This window comes from Protopterus annectens, chromosome 2.part0 (genome assembly GCF_019279795.1).
Source record: "Protopterus annectens isolate FY-2018-M chromosome 2.part0, PAN1.0, whole genome shotgun sequence".
In the NCBI taxonomy this organism is placed as follows: Eukaryota; Metazoa; Chordata; order Ceratodontiformes; family Protopteridae; genus Protopterus; species Protopterus annectens.
Genome location: NC_056728.1, coordinates 1,300,144,186 through 1,300,168,039, shown reverse-complemented (window position 1 = coordinate 1,300,168,039; position 23,854 = coordinate 1,300,144,186). Strand labels below are relative to the sequence as shown.

The following is a 23,854-nucleotide window of genomic DNA, read 5'->3' as shown; positions in this document are numbered from 1 at the left end:
ACCTCCTTAAAAAAACTTCTCCAAAGCCAACTTCATGCTACTGAAGTCAGAAGTGACAAACTTCATGACACCCATGCAAACGGGATCTGAAAGTTCGACTGCAGAATCCTACACTAAGGCGCTGTACGAGCACATCCACCTGTGCATGAATCGTGCCATCCCAAATAGAACCAAGATGCTCTTCTCCAAAAAAAGGAAGCCAATCTGGTGGTCCCCTGCTATAAACAAACTATACAACAGTAGTAAGAAACTTTTGCAGAAAAGAGGAAAATCCCATGATGCAAAAACTCCCTAACCAGCCTCAGTAAGAAGCTGAGGTGCCTCATAAAATCCTCCAAAGCTGGTTACAAAAATAAAATTGCCAAAGATTCCAAAGACAACCACAAGGCATTCTATAACTATGTCAAGAATCTAAATGGCAATGCTCAGATCTGCTCTGAGCTACAACAGAATGGCATTAAATATACTGATCCCAAGGATATTACCAATATCCTGGCAGATCGATTCAGTGCCAACTTCACCCCCCTCACCCCCTAAATGGCCCATTTCAATACTGAAAGATTTCGAAATTCCAGTAATAATGACCACACAGGTAAAAAACTGCACTCTCCAAAGCTAAGAATACAGCATCCATGGGACCAGATGACATCCCAGGCTGTGTACTACATGAACTACAAAATGAACTGGCACCTCACCTAAGTGTCATGTTTAATCATAGCCTCACCTCAGGCTTCGTGCCCACTGAGTGGTGCACAGCTACAGTTATCCCACTCCACAAGGGGGGATCTGCCTTGGATCCCGGGAACTACCATCTCATCAGTCTGACAAGCCTGATCTGCAAGGGCATGGAACGCATTATCATGGAACTTATAAACAAAGACATTGGCAACCTTCAAACACTGGACCCCACCTAGTTTGGGTTTGTGACGGGGCGATCTTGTCTCCTGAAGCTGAGTGACTTCTTTGAATCAGTCTCCAGAGCTGTGGATGAGGGTAAGGCAGTCCACACAGCCTATCTGGACCTTGCCAAGGCCTTCGACACCATCCCCCACTCTGGAATCATAGATAAACTTACTAAGCTGGGCATTAATCGCTATGTCACCCAATGGGTTGCCAACTGGCTTACTGACAGAACCCACACTGTAAAAGTAGCCGACTCCAAATCCAGCTCCAGACAAGTGACAAGTGGAGTACCTCAGGGTTCAGTCCTGGGACCACTGTTGTTTGGCATCTACTTCTCTGAAGTACAGGCCAACACTAAGGGACTCTGGCTAACAAAGTTCGCAGATGACTGCAAACTGGGAGCCATTACTGAATCCCCAAATGATGTGGATATTCTACAAAAGGGCCTTACAGAAACAGATGCCTGGTGCCAGAGCCATGGGCTCAAACTTAATGCCAGGAAATGTATAGTTAACCCCTTTGGAAAAAAACATTTACCCATGAATTACCACATAGGTGGCAGGACACTAAACATCGAAACTGTGATGAGAGACTTAGGAACACAGGTGGACAGTGGTCTCACTTTCGATAACTACATTGTCACAACAGTCAGGAAATCCTTCTATGGGGCACACCTCATAACTAAGGGCTTTTCATCCAGAAAAAAGGAGGTCATTGTCCCACTGTACTCATCCCTCATTAGACTCATTATAGAGTATAATGCCTCGTTTGGTATGTACCTCACAAGACATCTGCAACAGCTGGAAAGGCCACAGAAATACCTCACTAAAAGAATCACAGGCCTAAAGCAGATGCCATATGCTGACCATCTAAAAAACTCCAGCTATACTCTGTGGCATATCATCTACTCAGAGGCGATCTCTGTTTAACATACAAGGCCATGCCAAACCCTGAGCTGTTGGACATGCTCCACTTAAAGAAATCTCAATCCCTCAGAGCCACACGCTCCAGGGATCTAAACCTTGTCATCACAATGAACAAAACATGCTGGAGGGATAGGTTCCTGACCCAGAGACTCCCCATACTCTGGAACAGACTGCCCATACATGTCAAGCAGAGCGTCTCACTGGCCCTCTTCAAAAGGAACCTTGATGATTGGATGGGAGATAGGAAATTCACCCCGGGGATCATGTCAGTCACCCTGCTAGACAAGGGTCCAGAGAAGTAAATATTGTGGGAAGAAATATCCAGGGAATTGTTATGGCTAGGCTTGCATAGGCCCTAGGGCCAATAACCTAGTACCAACCTATGAACCTATATCCATAAGTCTAACTCCTCACACATTACCTGCTCGAAAGGCCTGAATCTAATAAGCGACATCAACAAAACCTGCTGGAATGACAGGTTTGTCTCCCAGAGACTGCCTCGTTTCTGGAATAGACTCCCCATACATGTCAGACACAGCACCTCACTGACCCTCTTCAAGCGCAACCTTGATGAGTGGATGGGAAACCAAAAATTTGTCCCAGGGGTTCCACCTGTGTCCCTCACTGACAGGGGCAACAGGTGCTGACTGAGGTTTCTTTTTGGGGATAAACTCTTGAGTAGGCCTGTAAGGACCCCAGAGCCATTAGCCTAGTAACCTCCTATGATCCTATGATGGGATAGAAATGATTACATACTACATACAAGGCAGTAACAATAAATATGGTCTTACTGTTGTTGTGACTTGTCAACTTGTAGACATCATCTTATGAAACATTTTTTTTCAAATTAAATAATGTTTTATCAGTACACCTATGGAGAGACTATGGTAGCAGCTGTTGCCACAACTTTTGTTATTCTCGTTTTGAATGCTTGTGGAAAAAATGTTATTTGCTTGTGAGAAAACTGATATTCATGAATGACATTTGGAAATTTATAAGCTTGTTTGCAATTTATAAATTTGAACTGTTTATATATGGCAAGGAAGCAAATGGGATTTAGCTTAATTCCTAGCTCATTTAAACAATTCTACTATTTTTTTTTTGGATTTCACTCCAAGATTGCACAGGAGTATATTACCTTTTCAGATGTTAGTATATAAATTCACTTGCTGTCTAAAATACAGAGTGTTTAGGAAACCCACATTCAGTAAAACCTATGTACATGCTAAAAGCTGTCATCCTAAACTCATTAAAGAAACTGCCAATGGGGGGCAAGCTATAAATGTCCCATGCTTAACATCAGAAGATTAGGTATTTCTTAAAGAGTTGAAACTCTTAAAAATATGTCTTGGGAAGAGGTTATGATAGCACATCTATTGACAGTAATTTTGAGAAAGTCAAAAAACGCAGAAGTAAAAACTTTGCTCCTAAACTAAAGAACAAGTACACTGATGAGATGTTAGGTTAGAAAGTTAGTTTTGCCTTTGCCCTGGAACATTCCTTGGATGGTGTACAGATTAAGAACAGTATCATTAACAACTTGAGAATTCTACAAGGCAACAGTGATTTGTATGATAAAAAGAAGTTATGTACTCATCATAACATTCCATCTGTGTTATCGATCTTCATTCATTCTTGATGAATGGGACTCTGTTTCAATTCTCTGAACCATCTCGGCTGTTATACAGCTCGCACCAGCCAAAAAACTCTTGAGGTAAGACTCTGTCCACAATGCCCCTCTCTCCATTACCTCAGATTGAGTTTGCAGATAATAGCAAAAGTATACATAGTAATTGTAACTAGACGCAATGTCCAAAGTAAAACCCTATGACAACCCAGGACAAGGGTTTAATACCCCAGGAAATCTACAGGAGGGGGAAGGAGGGTGGGATGCTGAGAATGAATGAAGATCGATTAACACAAACAGAATATTATTGTGAGTACATAACATCTTTATCTGATGTTTGTTGCCAACCTTTGTTCAGTCTTGATGAATGGGACAGAGTCCCCAGCTACTTCAGACCTTGGGTGGCCTTATGGAAGGATATTCCAGAGAAACATAGAGCCAAAGTATGCTCTTCTCCTGGACAGCATATCCAATTTGTAATGAGTGATAAAGGTATGAGGCATAGCCCAAGTTGCAGCTGCACAAATTTCGTCCATAGAAGCTTTTGAATGAAAAACTGTTAATGTGGCAACTGATCTGGTTGAATGTGCTTTAACAGGCGCAGGTAACTTTTGGTTATGTACATAAATAAAGGCAATACAATCTCTCAGCCATTTAGATAAGGTCACATTTGATACAACTTATCCCACTGTTGGACCAGAAAGGGAAATGAATAATATATCTGATTTCCTGGAATCTTTAGTCCTGGCTCAGGTAAAAACGTAGTTGCCTATGTATGTCCAGTAAGTGTAAGCAATATTGACATTTGTTAGAAAATTTGGGGAGGAAAACTGGTAACTCAATTGTTTGATTAATATTGGATTCAGAGACCACATTAGGAAGAAAGGAAGGATTAGTTCTCAGTGACACCCTGTCTGTATGAAAAACGATATACAGGGATTTTGCACATAATGCCTGTATCTCAGAAACTCTTCTGGCAGAAGTGATGACTACTAGAAAAAGAGTTTTCCAGGAAAGGAATTTGAGATGGCAAGTATCAGCTGGTTCAAAGGGAGGTAGTAATAAAGATTGCAAAACCATGCTTAGATCCCACGGAGGTAAGGGATATTTGAATGGAGGTTTTAAATGTAAGGCACCTTTTAGTAAGACCTTGCATAGGCGATGGGATATTAAAGAATTGTCATCGTACCCATTGTGAAAATTAGAAATGGCTGTTAACTGAACTCTAATGGTGGAAGCATAAGCCCCTTGATCAAAAAGGGCAGCTAAAAATTCCAAAACCTTTTCAACAGATGCCAAAAAGGGGTCTAAGTTGTTTTCAGAAGCCCGAATTGAAAATCTCTTCCCTTTACTGGAATAGAGTCTCCTGACGGAAGGTTTATGGGAAGCCAGAATAATTTTTTGTATGGGAGAAGTTATACTACTCTGTCTGGCGACTAATGGAATTGGAAGAACCAAGCTGTAAGCTTAAGAGAGCTTACATCGGGATGCACCAATCCCTACAAGCGAGACAGCAGGTCTAGTACTGGCTCCAGAATCCATAGATGGTAAATCAAGTGAGGCCAAAGAAAGGGGAACCAAATTTGTCAGGGCCAAAAGGGGACAATGAAAATCATTTTGCTTCGCAACCTTTGGGCTTTCTTTAGGAAGAGGGGTATGAGAGGAAACGGGGGAAAGGCATAAAGAAGACCTGAGGGCCAATCGAGAAGGAGAGCATATCTCAGGGACTACCCCTGAAGGGGGATTAGGGTAAAGTAGCTGTTGTACTTGTTATTGGTTGGGGAGGCAAAGAGATCTCAACAAAGCTGGCACCATTTGCAAAAGATTTCCTTTGCCACTTTGGGATTGAGAGACCACCTCATGAGGCAGAAGAATGTGTCTGCTTAGCATGAACACTATCACGCTGGAACTCCTCGGGATATGCTTTGCCACAAGAAAGTGGTTGGAAGATACTGCCCACTGCGACATGCTGAGAGCTTCCTGGCAAAAGGGTTAGGATTTGGTTCTACCCTTTTTGTTGATGTACCAGACCACTGACATATCTGACTGGATCGCAACTGTTCCCAGAGGGAGAACAGACTGAAAGGTTTGCAATGGTAGGAGCTCTGCTCTCATCGCCAAGACATTGATGTGCAAGATGACCTCTTGTGAAGACCAAGTGACTTGGACAGTTCTTCCCAGATAATTCCCCCCACTCCATCTGGGAGGAGTCTGTGGTCACTATGGCCATGGGGAAACAAAGGGACAGTCCATTAGGATTTCTTCTGAATGCATCCACCAAGATAGAACCTTTTTGCAATGTCCTGTTACTACAATCGAGTCATTGGATGAGATAAGATGGAACATTGGGGGGCTAGAAGCCATTGAAGTAGCCTCATGTGAAATCTCACCAAGGGAACCAGGGTGATGGCCACCACCATAGCTCCTAGGGCTTGAAAGACCAGGAGAGCGGACACTTTATTTTTCATTAAAATGAGCTATACTTGAGACTTTACCTTTTGAAGCCTGGGAAAGGGTACAGAAGCTATACACGAAACTATGTTGAGGAGGGCTCTTATGAATTCTAGGGCCCGAGTGGGAGACAGCTGTGACTTCTCTTTGTTGACTATTATGCCCAGGGCACTGAACAAGTGTATGATGAAGTTCGTGGCTTGAAGCAGTAGATGCCTGGTAGGGGCAGTGAGGAGCCAGTCATCTAGATAAGGAAACACCCGGAATCCATGTAGTCTCACGTGAGCCATGACTGTTTCCATGCATTTGGTGAACACTCTGGGGGCTGTGGTGAGGCCGATGGACAGTGCTCTGAACTGATAGTGACTGGCACCTAGCTGAAAGCGAAGATACCTTCTTGAGCGTTTCTCCATCCTTTTGTGGTAATGCATATCTTGAAGGTCTATAGAGCACATCCAATCATTTTCCCCTAGAAAGGGGAGAAGGGAGTGAACTGTGACCATCTGAAATTTTGCCTGCTGAACAAACTTGTTCAGAAGGCTGAGGTCCAATATCGGCCTCCAGTCCCCCATCTTCTTTGGCAATAAAATGAAAATCCAGATCCTATCTGGTCTGGTGAGACTTCTTGGATGACTGTTTTTCTAGCAGTCTTTGAACTTTTATGGCTGCTTGATCCCTCTGACTGGGTGGAACATTGTGAATTTTCCTCAATGATCTCGGGAAAAGGATGAAGGGTATGTGATACCTTCTGGCAATGATTTTCTGCATCCAAATATTGGTGGTTATTTGTCCCCAGGCTATCGAGTGCAGTAACAGTCTTTCCACAACTGCTTCCAGAGGTACGTAATTGGGCCTCCTTTCAGGACAGCTAGTAAGGCTGTCCAGAGAAAGAGTCTCTGGAACCCTGGTTTCATGGGCCACCTCTGTCTCTTGGGTGGCATTTTCCATCTGAGCTCCCCACTCTGCCCGAGAGGGAACTGCTGCCACATGTGTCCTGGAAAGGTCCCAGGGACTTTTTGAACCATATCCTTCCACTCCTCTGATTCCTGGAGTAGGATCGCTGAGGAGTAGTGAAACGAATGCACACAGCAGAAAGGGTCTTTCCATCCTGCTCACAACTGGCTAGTGTGTCCATCACCTTGGGGCCAAACAATGGTGATCCATCAAAAGAAGCATTGATGAAGGAAGACTTGAATGGCTCCACAAATTCACACAAGTGCATCCAGGTGTAGGGCCTTATGGCAACGCTGGAACCCGCTGCTCTGGTCATGCCTTCTGCTGCATGTGCAATGAGCTGCATGGACATGTTCGATATAGACTCTAAGGTGGCTACCTGAGAGGCAACCTTGTCCTGCACCTTGTCAAACACTGCTCCCCCACGAGAGTATCTGATAATTCCTTAATCAGATCTCTATGAAGTCTAGTAAAATGTGCCATGAAGTTTAAGGACCTGAGTGTGAAGGTCAATGAAGTGTAGATCTGATTTCCAAATCTGTCCATTGTCCTAGACTCCCAGTTATGAGGGTGGACAGTAGAACTCTCATTAGCGAGTTGTTTCTTGGTAGCAGCCACCACCACCATGGCATCTACTGCTAAACCCTTGGCCCAATGTTGGCGGTCTTCAAGAGGGGCCTTCAGAGACCACTATGCGATCAGCTTAATAAAATTGTCAGCGGGTGGGGTCACCCAGGAAGTAGATGGTGGAGCACCAAATGCTTGCAAGTACATGGATTCCTCTGAGGTCAGGTCTTAGGGCTTTCAGCTACCCCTCTGCTTGAGGATCTCTAGGATGTCCAAAGGAGACATCTTCAAGGGGTTGCCGGGCAGAACATTCCCTTTCATCAAAATCCATGTTCTCAGTGACAGATTCTTCCTGCGAATCTAGGTGCTTCCTCTTGCATGTCTTCTTACAGAGGGATTCCCCAATGGGAGATCTCTGAGGAAGACTCCTAAGAAGAGTGACGCTGTGCAGGGGTAACTACCACAAAAGGGTCTATGGAAGGTGAATACTTTGTCCTGACAAAAGACTGGTCTGGTATCGGCACTGAGGGGGTGGGCAGAGTCACAGCTGGAGAAGTCGGTACCAAGACAGAAACTAAAGAAGGCAGTGCCAATGGCACCATAGTGGCAGTAGTTGGTGCTGAGGATTCTTTAAGTTGAAGTTTTGGTACCTCTGCTTTCAGTTCTATGGAGGTAGTTGGAATCCTAGCCTTATCCTTTTGTGACACCTGTGTCATGGGGGAGGCAGGTACAGAGTGGCTCTTCTTTTTGACAGGGTCTAATCTGCATCAGACTTGGACAAAGCTTCACTATAGGTAGTTTTTACCAAGCCCTTCAAAATGAGCTTATTTGCATGCTCAACCAAGGTCCAGTTACTAAAGGCTTGGCAGATGTCACAACTTTGACCGAAAAGTGAAACTCCTAGATAATAAACACATGAAAGATGCCCATCAGAACTGGGCATCTTTCTTCCAAAGTTATGGCACGGTTTAAATCCAGAAGTGCCTTTATGCTTTTCCGCCATTTTCACAATTATCGTATAACAGAAACAAGCTAAACACACCAACACACATGCACACAAAAGATAGAAGGAAGGTCTACTAACTATGGTAGTGGAGAAATACCAAAAGGTATAACAGAAAAAAAGAGGAAAGGAAAGTACCAACGATAGTACTAAGAATTACCAAAAATGGTAAGAAGAGGGGTTATCAACAATGGTAACAGAGATTACCAGAGGTAAGGGGTAGAGTATTCGAATGCACACAACTAAAAAAATTACAAGATATAATATAGAAATATATATCTATTTATCTACAGAAAGAGAAATACAAGGAAATACTTAAATAAGAAAAATTTTTAAAGACTTAGGTGAGAGTAATGGCTGACGGGTCTTGCTGACAGAGTGGCAAATGAGATCTGAGTTAATGGAGAGAGGGGCTCTGTGGGTAGAGTCTCCGCTTGACAGTTTTTTGGCATTTTGATTATAACTCTGCCTTTGTGGTATAACTGCCGCATAGTGATGAATGTGGCACTTTTTATACTGGCAAAACCGCATGGAATCTTTTAGTGGACTGCATGAACATTATATGCATAAAATCGACTCTAAAAAGAAATGCACTTTTTAAACATTCCACAATTTGCAAATCTTTTAAGAAATTTCAATTATTTTGTAGTAGAGCATATAGAAAAAAAAACAGCACTGGATGTAGATGAAGAGACATGGCTGGATATTTGGGCATTATGCCAGCAACTGAGAACAAATGCAATTTGTCACACAGAGTTAAATGATTGGAATAACATTACATGTCCTCTAAAAAGGAAAGCTTACATGCCTCAATTCAGTAATTACATATGTAACAAGCAGGAGTTTAACTTCCCATTCTGATTGCTTTTAATGTGATAATCTGATCACTGGCTTGCTATAAATCATGTAATTTTTGTTTTAAGTTTTATTTATGATAAATCCTTGGATTAAATATTTTGCATGTATTGCTCCTACAAATTCCATTTATTTCTATGCAATTTGTTCATATCCATTTATAAAGATCCCACCTTCAGTTATTTATCTCCTTTACAATATTCAATACAGTTGGTTGGATTTTCATTTTCTAGTTTGTTTTTTTTTTTTGCTACCAGTAGCATTACTCCTAGTAAGACCTGACTATGCTTATGCCAGCTCAAAAGAATAATTTCCTTTGTTACTATCTTTTATCCCCACCAATACTTCTATCAAGGTACTCTCCAAGGAATTTTTAAAATTCAGCAACTTGTTACATTCTCAAAAAAGAAGCATCTAGTTTCCTCTCTTTTACCCATGACATTTCCAACACTACCTAGGGAACAGCTTCTAATGTTTACCTAGGGTGTAGAATACCTATGCAGATACCTATATCCAAAAATACTAAACCTTTTGCACTTTGTTATGTACTTGAGAGTACCACAAATTTCTGCACATCATCCTTTTGCAATTTGTCTTTCAATTCTCTTTTCCAATCTTCTGCAATGAATTATTATAGCTATAGAGTCATAGGTAGTTACTAGGCGTGTGATCAAGGAGACTATTAAGATGGCTAGATCAGTTTCCTAATTGTCTCAGGCATTGTCTGCTTAAAGTAACTTGCTCAGAATGACAGTGTAGGGAAATGGAGACTGGGGGTTTCAAACTCCTGGCTACTGGATGGAGCTCTTGAATGGCTCATAGCCTTAGTCACTGTGCTACCTGCAAACAATACTTTCTACAACCTACTAGTTATCCATTTTTTATCATCTTCTCTTATAGACACCACTATACTATACCAAAGATGGGCTTTTACCTGGCAGTTCTCTCAACATTTCTTTCTGTCTATATTTTGTTAATCAGTCCCTTATAGGGAAGACCATCTCTAACCTGCACTCCAAACTCCTGCTAAACCACATCCTATTCTGTGACCTTTTCATTTGCTAATTCTCTCTAGCAAGTTTCTTCCTATTTTCTATGCCAGTATTTGCAGACTCCCCCACCCACAAAATCTCCTTAAAATACTTCCTCCTACTTTCTGAATATAATATTTTGCATGGTTGTTACTGTTTTCCTTAAGGACCTACATCCAAAATACCAGTTTCTCTCCATCTCTTAAACTCTTCCACTGTTTATCACCCTTTTCTCTACGATTTATAACATTCTTTGAGTTATGTATATGAGTCTTAAATGCATAGCATGAAAGTACTCCTTCAAAACAGGTAATCTTAAACCAACTTATTCTATGGGCAGAATCAACTTATCCCATTTAACTTTTGGTCATTTCTCCTCTCAAATAAATTCCTTCAACTATTAACGGTTACCCACAACTTCTCCTCCAGCTGCTAGAAAGATACCTGATCTGTATAAAACACTAAAGAGACTAAATAAATTTCACTTCACGTGCCTTAGTATCCATAAACATAATCAAAACTTTCCAGTTTAATTATGTACTTCTATTTAGTCTCTTTATTCATATAATTACCTGTCATAGCAAAATCAACTCATGTAAATACTCCATCTTATCATACTACCATAAGTATGGGTATTGCTGAACAAATGAATACATGGGTGCATAGTTTATAATTATACATTTTAAGTTAAAATTCAAATGTATTAAGATGTCTTTTAACAAAATACTGTTACAAAATGAAAAAGAAACCAAACATGAGATGTAAATCCATGCCAGCTTAAAATCAGTCTACTCTATTACATACTACATCTAATTCATTAATTAAAATGTTTTTCTTTTAGTTTGATTTTATATCCCAAAAATACTTGAAACCATCTCAATGTTACACAACACAGACTTCCAAGACAGCTCCACAGTCATCATCAACAGCATAACTTGAGCTTTCTCATTGTGAAAACAGAAACTGAGAAAAAGGAGTGCCATTGAAAATGTCTTTTGGTAAAATTCAGTTACTGGCTGGTAGACATAATGCCTGGATGCCAGCAAAGGAAAAATTATTTTGAAAACCAGAATGAAAATCAACCAGAAAATGTGAAGAGAAAACACTTTGGATTCTGCTGTTGTTCAGCAAAAAGCAGTTCAAACTTCATCTTTGGTTCAAGAGATGGCTTCCAGTAATTTAGATAAAAAAATAAATCAAATGTGCTCAGAGGTGATTAAAATAAATTGAAGAATGAAGGAATATATCAATTCAAACAAAAGGCTAGAAAAAATAGAAGAAGCTTTAACAAGCCATCCAAATGAATAGATAAAGCTGCAAATAAATCAGAGGATGACATGAAGAAACAACTGGCTGAATATGAGTTTTTCAAGAACTGTGTAAAAATTAAGAGTTAGAAGGCACAGTACACACAGAAAACCTGAGATTTTCTGATGTACCAGAGAAACTGGAAGGAATAAACTGTACTGATTTTAAGAAAGCACAAATAAGCAGCTGGACTGGTGTTATACAATATAATTTGTTAACTGAAAGGGCTTGTGAAGTGTATGCTCCACATCTGGTCATGAGAAAGCACCTAATACCTACATTAGTAAAGATTAATTCATACTAGAAGAATGAGCTGAGATGGACAAAATTGTGGCTGTAAGACAAAGTATTAATTGGAGACATCACAGTGTTGGTAGAAAATGATTATTCAGTATACACCAGGCATAAAAGAAGCAAATTTTATCCCATCAGTCAGGGAATGTTGAGAGGCAGCTGTGAGATTCAAGTTGCAGTACCCAGCTGTCTTCAAAGTGTTTTTCCTACAGGATCAAAGTAATTCTTGATACACTTCAGGGTAATGAGGAAATAAAGTTTATTCAACAAAAAGTGACTCAGCAAGCAGAGAGAGTACCTCTCTTTCTTCTCATAATATAATCTTCAGAAATTCTAACTAAAGATTGTATAATAGATACGTATATTGTAAATATTTTTTATTAAAATGAGTCTACCATCATATGGAAAATACTTATTCCATTAACATATTAATATTTTTATTAAAGTATTATAATGTCATTTATAATCTAAGTTAAGTTGTCAAAATATATAATACTAAGTATTTAATTTATTTTAATTAGATTTTGATTAATTATGGGATTTATAGTGGATTTATTTTCATTGACTAATAAAATTTCAGTTTTCTTATTATCAAATCTCATTTTCAACATATTTCCAAATAAAATAATATCATTAAAGACATCTTCAACAGAATTAACATTACCAATCATTAATATCAGCAACATATAACTGATTTTTTTTATGTATTTTTTTTATTTTAAAACCTTCTATATCTATATTAGGTCATATAAATTCTGCAAAATTTTCTATACTTACCCTTAGATTTTTATAAAAATCATATCCTATACCATCCAAACCTGAAACAGATTCCACGTTAACTGAGTAATCGTTTTTACTATTTTTTGTTACATGCTTTAGAAATGTGCTTAAGTTCCCACATTACATTTACTTCTTTTAACATACCTTTCTCTACTCATCAATATCTCCTTTTGATTCCTCAAAATATCCCCATCAATATTTTTATCTCATTCACAACACTCACTAAATTCTTCAACTATTTACCCAGAAAATGAGAAACCTCTTCTTTCTTACCCTTTAACAATTATTTTTGCTTAAATAACAGATTCTCAATTTTTCTTTTATTTTCCAGAAAAAAGCTCCTTTTATACTTTAAAAAAATCTGAATACTTTTCCAAACTGCAAAACAAATTCTTTATTTTATTTTCCTATACTATCTTTTCTTTTTTCTGATTCCAAATGTAATTTTTTAAAAACACACCATTTAGTCCATGCACCATAAAAATCTATCATAGTTTTGTTCCCCCAAAAGAATCCTTTCCAAAATGTTACTACCAATAATTACATATTTTTCTCTTTTCTCACTTTCTTTTTCACCTTTTTTTTCAGCCCCTCTTATCATCAGATACAAATATCTTCTTCAACAATTTCTATATCTTTCTTTTTTGTTTTACAATCTCACCAGAAATGTCCTTTACCTTTACATATTGTACACACCATTTTTTGATATTTATTTATTATATGACCCTGTTCCTCACACTGATTATGTCTAGTTTCTTTACAATTACTTACTAAATGATCAAATGCACCACAAAATAAGCTTTTGGTTGACCCATATATCTAACAGTACTCCTTTGGTCATCAATGTGAATTACATTAGGTAAATGCTTAACATTTTTCTGATACTTCAAAATTACATTCAACTCCCATTATACACTGCAAATGTCTCTTTCATCTTTTTTTACAATATTAGAAACAGAATAACACGTTAAAGAACATCTTTACTCTATTTCATCTGTTCAAAACTGCACATATACTTTTTTAAATTGAACTCCTGGTTCTGAAAAAGTAATCCCAGGGATAACAGACTTCTTTTTGTTCAAGGGAAAAAAATCTATGCATCAATTCTTCAGATTCAAATGTTAAGTCACAAAACTTTTCCTTTCCTAAATGAATCAGTGACCTTATGTCCTCTGCTTCAAACCCTAAAGGTAATACAAGACTGTCACAAACATTACATCTATCAATAGTCTCCTCCTTTTTTTATGTAAACCAAAAACCTTCTATTCCTTTTAATAAAGTTAAACCACCTTATGTCCCCTGTGACCAGTTCTACAAAAGTTTTCCCAACTCGTTTCTTTCCATCATTAGGTTCAGTAATTTCCCTTCTAGTAACCCCTCATTTTCCAGTGAAAATACCCTGTCCATCACTTCACACCAAGAAATTTCTGTGTCCTCTCCTGGCTCATCTTTACTCAGCAATGAAACAAGTTTGTCATCATCCAAGCCATTGCACTCCACTTCTATAACAATGACCTTCTCATATGTGTTTGTTTTAAAGTCAGTCATATGCGGACTATTTGCAACATCTTCAGCTTCTTTTTTTGATCAAAATTTCACTCCCCAGAAAATCATCAGAAGTGATACCATGATCAGCTATATCCTCCATTGTGCACCCTGTTTCTCCAGGCTACCTCTTCACAGGGAAAGGAAACAGGAAGTGCTACCACAATAATATTCCTTCTGTCAAACTAGTAGGGGAAGTTCACCAATGCCCTGGACAAATTTCCTCTAGTAGTATAAATACCACTTTGGTCTACCCTGAAAAGAAGCTGCTAGCCTAGTCAGACTAACTCAGTCAACAAAGGATAAATAAATAAAAAAGAAATGAAGTGTAATATTCAACAGCAATGTATTGCCAATATTAACTGGTTCTAAGAGAAGTAATAAGTTAAACATCTATCACTCACAGAACTGTGCTTCTGAGTTACAATAACATTATTTCAGGCCAACAAATCATCTAATGTTCTCAGTATTTTATCAGTATTCTTCCAAGTGTAATTCTTACTGTAGACGTTAGGCTAATAAGATGCCTAACAGAAACTCATACTCTAGCTCCACATGTATACAATGGCCTTAGGTGGACAAGCTTTCAGCCACTAATAATCATTCTTTTTTGTCATTTGTTTGCTTATCACACTTTGAAAACACTGTCCTAAGGTTGAACAAGGTGCAAGAATGCCTTTTTTAAAGCAATAACAGCAAACTGTATTTCAAACATTTCATGGCACAGAATACTACCAGTTCCAAAGTAAACTTATTTAAAACTTCAGCAGCAGGAAGACCAACAGCATCTTAATGTGGAAATGATTGAAGATGATGGACAGCCACTTTATGTATCACGCCTCACTACATATCAAGTCATTACGTCCAGCCTAATACATTGTATGGCACACAAAGTGAAGACAAAACAATGAAACAAAGGCAGGCAAAAACAAATCACTTTATGAGTTTTTTGAAGGTGTAATGCCCCATGTACCCCCCCCCCCCCTGTTACCCATATAGACCAATAACCAAGATAAGACCAACTTGGTTGGAGAAAAGGGAATACAACATTCCTTTTTCCCCTGAGTTTAGCAAGCAGCAGAGTAAACAAGAGGTGAAGAAACTGCATGCTTCTTTAAGTAAGACAACCAAAGACAGAAACAAACCAACTTTATTGTTAAAATGAATCAAAAGTGCTATACAATAAAATAGTGGTGACATATTCAGCCATGCAAAAAAAAAAACTGATGATATAGATATAATGAAAGGTGACCATACAAGACATAATGAATTCAATTAATTCCAAATTTTCTAATAGCTTTACAATTACGAGTTATACGCAGTTCAGTATATTACTTCATTTTAATTAATCCTTAAATTCACATGCAGTTACTAAAATATTTTACTGATAACTCTTCAGTACTATTATTCTACTAAGGAAGCACACAGATTTAGCTTTACTTTTTTTGCCAGCAACCACTGTTTCTGGTCCCTGGCTTTCCTCATTGTACTCCTGTTCCTGAAGCCAGCACATTTAGGGTACTCCAGATTGTCCCTTTGCTAGGGAGAAAAGTGGAGAAGCTGGGCCCATCATACTTACGTGGATGGGATTTTTCTTTAAGCTCTACCTCATAATGACATGCAAGGCTGACATCAGAGGTAGGTGTGCACTGACATTACCAGGCAAATGCTACATCTGTGGTGACGTGTCAATCTTACCCACTTAATGGAGCAACAGTTTCTTTTTCACAGCTCCAGTATTTCCATCAGGGCTCAAGAGACAGATACACCCACACACTCTCCCCTACTGAAGAGGTTAGCAGTAAATACTTCATCATTCCTCTTCTTCTCTACTAGCTCCAACAGGCAATTGAACCACTAGTTACGTTTGGGTCATTGGGTTGTACACAGGGACTTATCCCTCCATGCAACAAAGATGGCTATCTTTATCTTTCTTTTCTCATTTCTTAACGAATGATGCACATGTCAAAACAGTCTAATATATTTGTTTTTATTTGTACATATTTTACTTAGCTATTCCACCTGTTCTTGATATCAGTACAATTTTAATATGGTATATTTTAATATAAGTTTTAACATTCAATGTGCAAAAATGCAGCTTTCTTCCAGCTCTTAAGCATTATGCCCTACAAAAACAACAAACACGACTGATCCCAGCAAAATGATCTTCAGTATCTAATCACTCATTCTCATCTCTTTACATGAACTACCTGCTAATCCCCTTAATGTGCAGTAAATTTATAACCCACCACTACTGATCCTGCACCTGGTTCAAATCTAGGTAGCAGAAAAGCTGTACATATGAAGGTTTGCTAATGCTACTTAGAACATTGTGGTTGTACACTGCATAATTTGTGAGTCCAAACAGAATCTCAACAATACAGCTGTCAGAATGGTTCTCCCCAGGTCCACAACAATAAAACAGAAAATATGAAACATATAGCAGTTGTGGGAAAACTGGTAATGTGAGGTGGGAGTAGCAACTAAGATTAGAATAGGATGAAAGATGGTGGGGAGTGCTCAGTAGACAGACATTACTGAGAGATGACTGAAAAGAAAAGAAGAGAGGGAGGTAGACCTAAGGACTATTTTTTTAGTTATAATTTACTGTTTGGCTGACAGGGGGGCTCGATGACTGGTAGGCAATGTGGGGAAAAAGCATACATGCAGAAAAATAATCTTTACTTTATCATAAATGGCAGCTATGCAAAGAGACAAACATGTGAAGGAAAGGACCATCAAGTCTTAAGACACTATTATACATACTACTAACCATGTTTAAGTACACATTTAAGTACAAGGCTTCTCAGATGATCAAACAAATGTTAAAATATGCTGGACACAATCTGTGGTTTGGGTACCTATTCAGCAGAGGTCAGCTTTCAAACTCGCAGAAGAAGGAAGGTGAACACCTGCAACAAGCTACTGCAATAATTCAAAGAACACAGTTTAAGGAAAGGCCTGTCTGTCTAATAAAAATACAATAGGCATTAATGGATTTGACTCAGGTGGGTGTATTCAATACCGGTTATATGGGAATATGAACAACTTTGCTCAGAAGGGAAATACAGTAAATATCTGAGGGCATACAAAATGTTATTTATATGAACATTATTGCCTGGTATGGCCTTACTATGGTAGTTTCTAAGGATTAATCAAACAGAGGGAAAAAAACAATGTCTTCCTTCTGCAGTGACAATGTATCTGACACTACCACTAATAAGTTCTTCAGTACACAAAACAATTTTACTTTTGTAAACCAGCTGTACTATATCAGACTTTTAAACTTATGTAGGCAGTAGATGGAATAAGTTACATGTGATTGTAAGGGCATAACTGCATCAGCCTGGAAAACTATGAAAATTGGAACTGCTTGCAATTCACTTTATCCTATCTATGCCAATTTCTCTCCATTACTTAATCCTATATCCAGCTCTGTAAGAAGCCATGGAATACCAACATAAACCATTACAAATGGTCAGTTTAGCTTCCATGTTAAATAAGTGACAAAGGAAACAAAAAGGTCTCCATTGTGTGGACTTGTGAAGTCTGCATGTTACACACTGTGGATTTTGAGGCATGAGCTGGCAAACAACAGTCTGAAAGACTGAAGACAGAAACCTCCAGAAACACTGGAAATAAAGGAAAACAAAGGGGGCACAGTAAAAAAGGCAGGAGTTTTAAACAAGGATTTGGTTCAGGTGGGTGGAACTACTCAGTGAATAACATTCAATAAAATTTCATGTGTTGATCCTTTACAGAACAGTACACTCATCCATTTGAAAAGTTCAGTCACTGTTTGCATCTGTAACTTAGTTTGTTTCAATACATTGAAATTCTACTGCAGATGTGGCTGAAAACTTCCCTTTATCAAGTGTTAACAAGCATAGATTCAATAAAGCAAAAGAAAAAAATGCAATAAGCAGATGCCTGGCAAGGTTTACAAACAAGAAGCCATCATTTGCTGGGGGACAAATCATGCATCTTACTAAAAGAAGCTTTGGTTGATGGAATTATGTGAAAGGGAATCTGACCTGCAAGCACTTCCCACATGGATCACGGGACTTCAACAATGGAGAAGCTGGGTATAGGTTATAAACTGAAATCTGAAAAGAGGGATCATTAAAAAAATTAAAATAAAAACTGATACAAATAAACAAAACAGTATAACATGCACAGATAAAATAGGGCAGGAACAAATTAACTTTAGAGGAAAACACTCATGCAGAGTTGAAAAGTTTACAAGTACCACTCCATACACATTACCATGGAATACCCCAAAAGCAAGGCTATCCATTTTGGTATACAGATAGGCTCTCCTCCAAGTTCTGAGGCCTACTTTAGTTTCAATGGTTAAATACACCAGTAAAGTTTGCAACAGTTCCATGTAAAATATTTCAAGAAAAAAAATCTGTGTTTAAGTACCTGTGTAAATCCATACGCATAAACTGCATTTATTCAAAAAAGGAAAGGAAGGCATTATGTTGATATACAAACACTACAGGAAATAACATTCTGAATGGTTTATAAATAAGTTTTATTTACATAAATAACTGTCTACATACAAAGGCTTCTTTCAGGCCAGCAACTGTGTTGTGGCCAGCTAACTTCTTTTTGTTAAGAAACTACATGTGATAAAATGAAAACCAATTTTCATTTTAAACATGCAGTGTTATATATATTGCAATTTGGTAAAAAAAAGCCTAGTCTTCAGTGGCTTCAAAAGCAAATGCGTGTATACAGCACCATCCTTTGAACTAAAAATACTTCCCCATATGCCTTGAAGGAAAATCAGAATGTGCCCCAACTCCAAAAGAATCTAACATTACAGAAAAAAAAATGCTGGGCGTTATAGAAGAGCATACTGGTTTGTTGCAGTACTATTTCAAAATGCCAGACTGCAAGGCAATATAACAATGTATAGTTTTATTATTGTCAAATGAAACATTTGGCCAAATGCAGAATAAAACTTTAACATTTTCTTGCACTGTTCGATTGTTATACTTTTCCAAATGCTCGTTTTACACTACACAAGAAGTAATGCATGATGGAAGGTGTTACTAGACTACTCTAATACACAAGTAGGAGGACCAGAAGTATCAGAAAATAATGTGCAGATGGATCTGTCCTTATCCATAACAAAAGATACCTCATAGAATCAGTCATAAGTCAGTACACACCTGCCATGTGTGTCTAAAAAGGTACTTGTAACTTAGAAAATACACTGAAATGAGGTACCAAACAGTCCCTATAACCAGGAAATCCAAAAGCAGTACCTTGGAAAGAAAAAAAAACAGCACTCTCACCACTCCAAGACCAAAACAGTTATAAACTTTATATAGTTAAGATTATTATATGTGTGGATTTATTGCAAAGGTTTTAACAATGGTTTTAACAATGTTTTTAACATATGTATTAATGTTGGTTACGGAAGAAGTATTTTTATTGGTCTACTTAATTCAAATGAACAGTTAGGAGGGTTATAAAAATTAGGTGATTGTTTAAGATCTGCATCTGAAGAAGTCTGTGTAACAGGGACAAAGACACAGTGTTTGTAAAGCGTTTACCTGTTGGAAATGTTTATACTAAAGATTGGTCTGAGTGTGAGCGCGCTGTTTTTTTCCTTTTTGAGGTACTGCTTTTGAATTTCCTGTCTAAAAAGGTACTCATGAGAACTGTAATAATGTTGACAATGTTTCTGTTCTTAAAAAGAACAGTACAAACCAGTAATCTGGTATTGTGTTAACAACTGAACATGAAAGGAAAACAACTACTCTTGTCTAGGTATCATCTTTTAATATGCTTTATTTTCAATGTCTAACACCTTTATTAAATTATCACTTAAGAAATAGGCACACAAATTAATTTTCTCATATTCATGCATTATATATGCATATATTTTCTTTCTTTTTAACAATTAATTATTCCAACGTTACGCAAATTGCTTATTTACTTACTGCCTTCTCTTAAACCGCATTCCTCCTGAAAATTATTCTGCAGGTATTGTTGCAAGAAATTCAGTTGATTTCCATGTAATTTGCTCCTTCCCTTTTCTAAAGATTCACAGCTGAAGTTCTTTTATCTCTTTAAAATATTCAATACTTCAATTACAGTTGTCTTAGATTTGCATTTCCATTCTCTAGTAATTATTTTTGCCATTACTATATATATAAGAAACTCAGATGCTGGGTTCCAGCTGTAAAGAACCATTTCCTTAGTTACAGCCATTTGTTCCCCCAACATTTCTGGCAAAAGTATTCTAAGGAATTTTTGAAATCTATCAAATTGTTATACACCCCCCAAAATCATGTTCTCAATTACCTTTTCCATAAAATCACCAGCATTTGCTATCTACCCGAGGAAAACTACTCTAAAATATGCTTGAGGTATAAAATATACATGCGAACACTTCCAAGCAAAAATCCTAACCCTTCTGGACTTTGTTATATACTTGGGAACCACACAAATGTTCTTCCATTGTTTTAATTGTAAATAACTTTCCAGACTCGCTTCTCTTCCCAATCTTTTCTAATCTTCTCTAATTGATTATTACAGTTACATGCACTATTGCATATGCTCTACTAACTATCCAATTTTTAACATCTTCTGTTTTAGACTTGACTAAAAACTCTACTCTGATATCAGTTGCTGACAAGGAAGGCAGCTCTAACCTGAAATACAAACTTCTGCCTGACCTCACTCACCCCTATTACCTTTCCCTTTCTAATTATTTGTTACCAGTATTTGGGCTCCTTTTCCAATTGTCTCCAGCAAATTTCAGGTTCCGCTTGCCTATTTCCCCTTCTTGCAGTCATTCCTATTGGCAAAATCTCCTTTATCAAGTCCCATCTTAGTTAAGTTCTTAGAAAACATTCTGCTACTTTATAATTATAATATTCTATATGTTTGTTATTCTCGTTAAGGAACTGTATCCAAAAATCTTAATCTCTCCTTATTTTTCAAACTTCTCCCCTGCTTCATCAACCATTCCTTTCCATTCTGATTTATAATCTGCTTGTCTTATGTACCTGGGCCTTAACTGTGAAGAACTAAAGTGTCCTTTCAAATCAGGTAATCCTAAACCACATTGTTTTATGGGCAAGATCAACTTATCCCACTTTTACTGCCTTCTTCCCTTGACAAACAAATTCCTTCAAACATTTTTAAATTACTGTCTGCAACTTCTCCTCTGGTTGATAAAAATATGTCTGACCTGTATATAAAACTAAAAGGACTAACAACACTTTCACTGTTTGTATCTTAACATCCAAATGCATAACGAAGAGCTTTCAGTTTTTTACTTTTTGTATTACCTTTTGTTTATTCTCTTTACATATATCCTTAGCTGCTATATAGCTTTTTAATCCATACACCTAAATACCCCATCTTATCATGTCCTCACAAATATGGGCATCGATGAACCAAGTCATGTGTAGGTACATGGCTTACCACTATAGCCTTTGTTTTACCCTCATTAATTTTATATCCCCAAACAACATGCAACTATCTTAAAATATTCTACAGAACAAAACTGTCCTCTTCTGGATTTATAAAGAACAAAATAATACCTTCGGCAAATAAAGCTAACTTTAACCGTTTACCACACTCCTTACATCCCTGAATTTGTGAGTTCCTTACTTCTTTGCCAATTGTTCTATTGCACAAACAAAGGAGAAAGAGGACAGCTCCACCTGGTTCCTCTGTTCAAATATAGCTTATCAGAGATGGCCCCGCCTGGTTCTTACATTCAATTACTGCTTCTGAGAGAGGAACCTCCAACTTTAATTCTTGCCTCTGGGCCTTTATATATTCTCCTAATTAACCATATTATTCTATCAGGGAATGCAAATTCTTCAATTGCCCTACTCATAAAATCACTGCATCAAGATCAACCATCAACAGCAGTACTTTCTTACATTTATGTTGTCAAATGCTTGCCTCCCTCCATAAAAACCACATTGATCCATATGTATCGATTTTTGACAACACATTTGCCATTCTCTTAGTTAGTACATACACATGGGTGTATATGAAGCTAGATCTGAAGAGTCTTTACGCTGTTTGTGTAATACAGTCAATACTGCGTTTTTCAAGATTTTGGTACCCCCCCCAAATTTTATAATACTGTTAAACAAAAACTTTCCAAATCTTTATCACTTTTTCCCTCCTAAATTCCAAACTTCCACAAGAATACTGTCTGTTCCTGATGACTTCCCTGTAGACTGATTACACATCAGTATTTTTATGTCAGTTCTTCCTATCTTAGCTACTACTTGTTGAGCCTTGTCTTCCTCTAACCTTAGTGTAATTAAGTCTTCCATAAATATTTAGATTTGTGCCTTTTGTTGCTTTCCGCATTCCACTACTTTATACAAATTTTCATAAAAATACTCCAAAATATCTCTAAGGCATTTACAGGATCTCTGGTTAATTCTTTTCTCATAGGTTCCCTAAATTTGGTGACCAGCATTTGTACTTTCTGTTGGCTAAGTTGCTGCATTAAAGTTTTTGTGCTCTGGAGTTCTTATCAAAAACAGTTATTTAACAGCAACCTCACTAAACTCACACATCTTATCCAAATACTCCCTTATTTTTCCTTTACCACTTTGCGGTTGCTCCTCCTCTTCTTCTGCTGGATTCCCCTTATCCTGGAATACTTTCAATTTGTCAGCCTTTTGAAATAATTCCTATTACTTTGTTCCCATATCAATTTCTCTTTTATTTCTACCCTATATTTAAACTCCACTTTCATTTTATCCCACTCACCAGCTATCCCTTCTAAAGAAATGTTTAGCTTCTCTAATAAGTCTTGAATAATTTCCATTGCCCATTCCTTAAATGCTGCTCTTTTTAACAAGAAAGTGCCAGTGTCTTATTTTTACCTCATTAGCCTAGATCTTTATCTTAGTTGTATCAGTGCATGATCTGTAACAGTTATTGGATGTCTGTCAATGCTGTCAAACACACATGCTCCTTCTTCTTTCGGCTTTTTACGGTTAAGTGTTGCCACAGTGGATCACCTCTCTGCTCATGACTGACAGTGGAGTTTTACAGTGTCGAGCTGCCAGCTCAGCGCCCGACCTTCCACAGAAGGCACACACATGCAAGCACTCATGCCTATGGCCAATTTAGAGTGCCTAATCCACCTACAGCATGTCTTTGGTATGTGGAAGGAAACCGGAGCACCCGTAGGAAACCCACGCAATGACAGGGAGGACATGCAGACTCCATACAGAAGGCACCCCAGCCGAGGATCAAACCAGAGAACCTCTTGTGAGGTGGCAACACTAACCGCTAGACCACCACGGCTGACCTAAACACACATGTTCCTGTGGAATATAAATTCTATCCAGTCAAGTTCAGTAATTATACCTTAGGAAATAATTTGTAAATTCTGATTTTTCTGTTACTGAATTTACTTCTTCCATACCAAATATTCTGATACATTTCTTCAGAAATATATCTTCTTTTGTTATATTTTCCCTTCTAGGTCCTCCTGATATATCCTCACTATTGCAAATCAAGTTCCAGCTCCACTCATGAATAATATTCCCTGCTAAAATCTTATTATTTCTCCCCCCAATTATTTAAGCTCCATAACAACATTTTG

The 23,854-nt window shown here is 37.9% G+C and overlaps 1 protein-coding gene across 10 annotated transcripts in view; it reads right to left on the bottom strand.

The window, feature by feature from the left end:
* LOC122793454 (amyloid-beta A4 precursor protein-binding family B member 2-like) overlaps positions 1-23,854 on the bottom strand; it is a 1,559,346-nt gene that overhangs the window by 752,931 nt on the left and 782,561 nt on the right. The window contains exon 2 of one of the 10 annotated variants that reach the window (XM_044061474.1): positions 18,279-18,350. The exons of the other annotated variants lie outside the window; for them this stretch is intronic. Within the exon in view, the coding sequence (XP_043917409.1) occupies positions 18,279-18,297 (19 nt within the window). The 5' untranslated portion in view covers positions 18,298-18,350. The remainder of the gene's footprint in view (positions 1-18,278; positions 18,351-23,854) is intronic. 10 annotated transcript variants of the gene reach the window in all.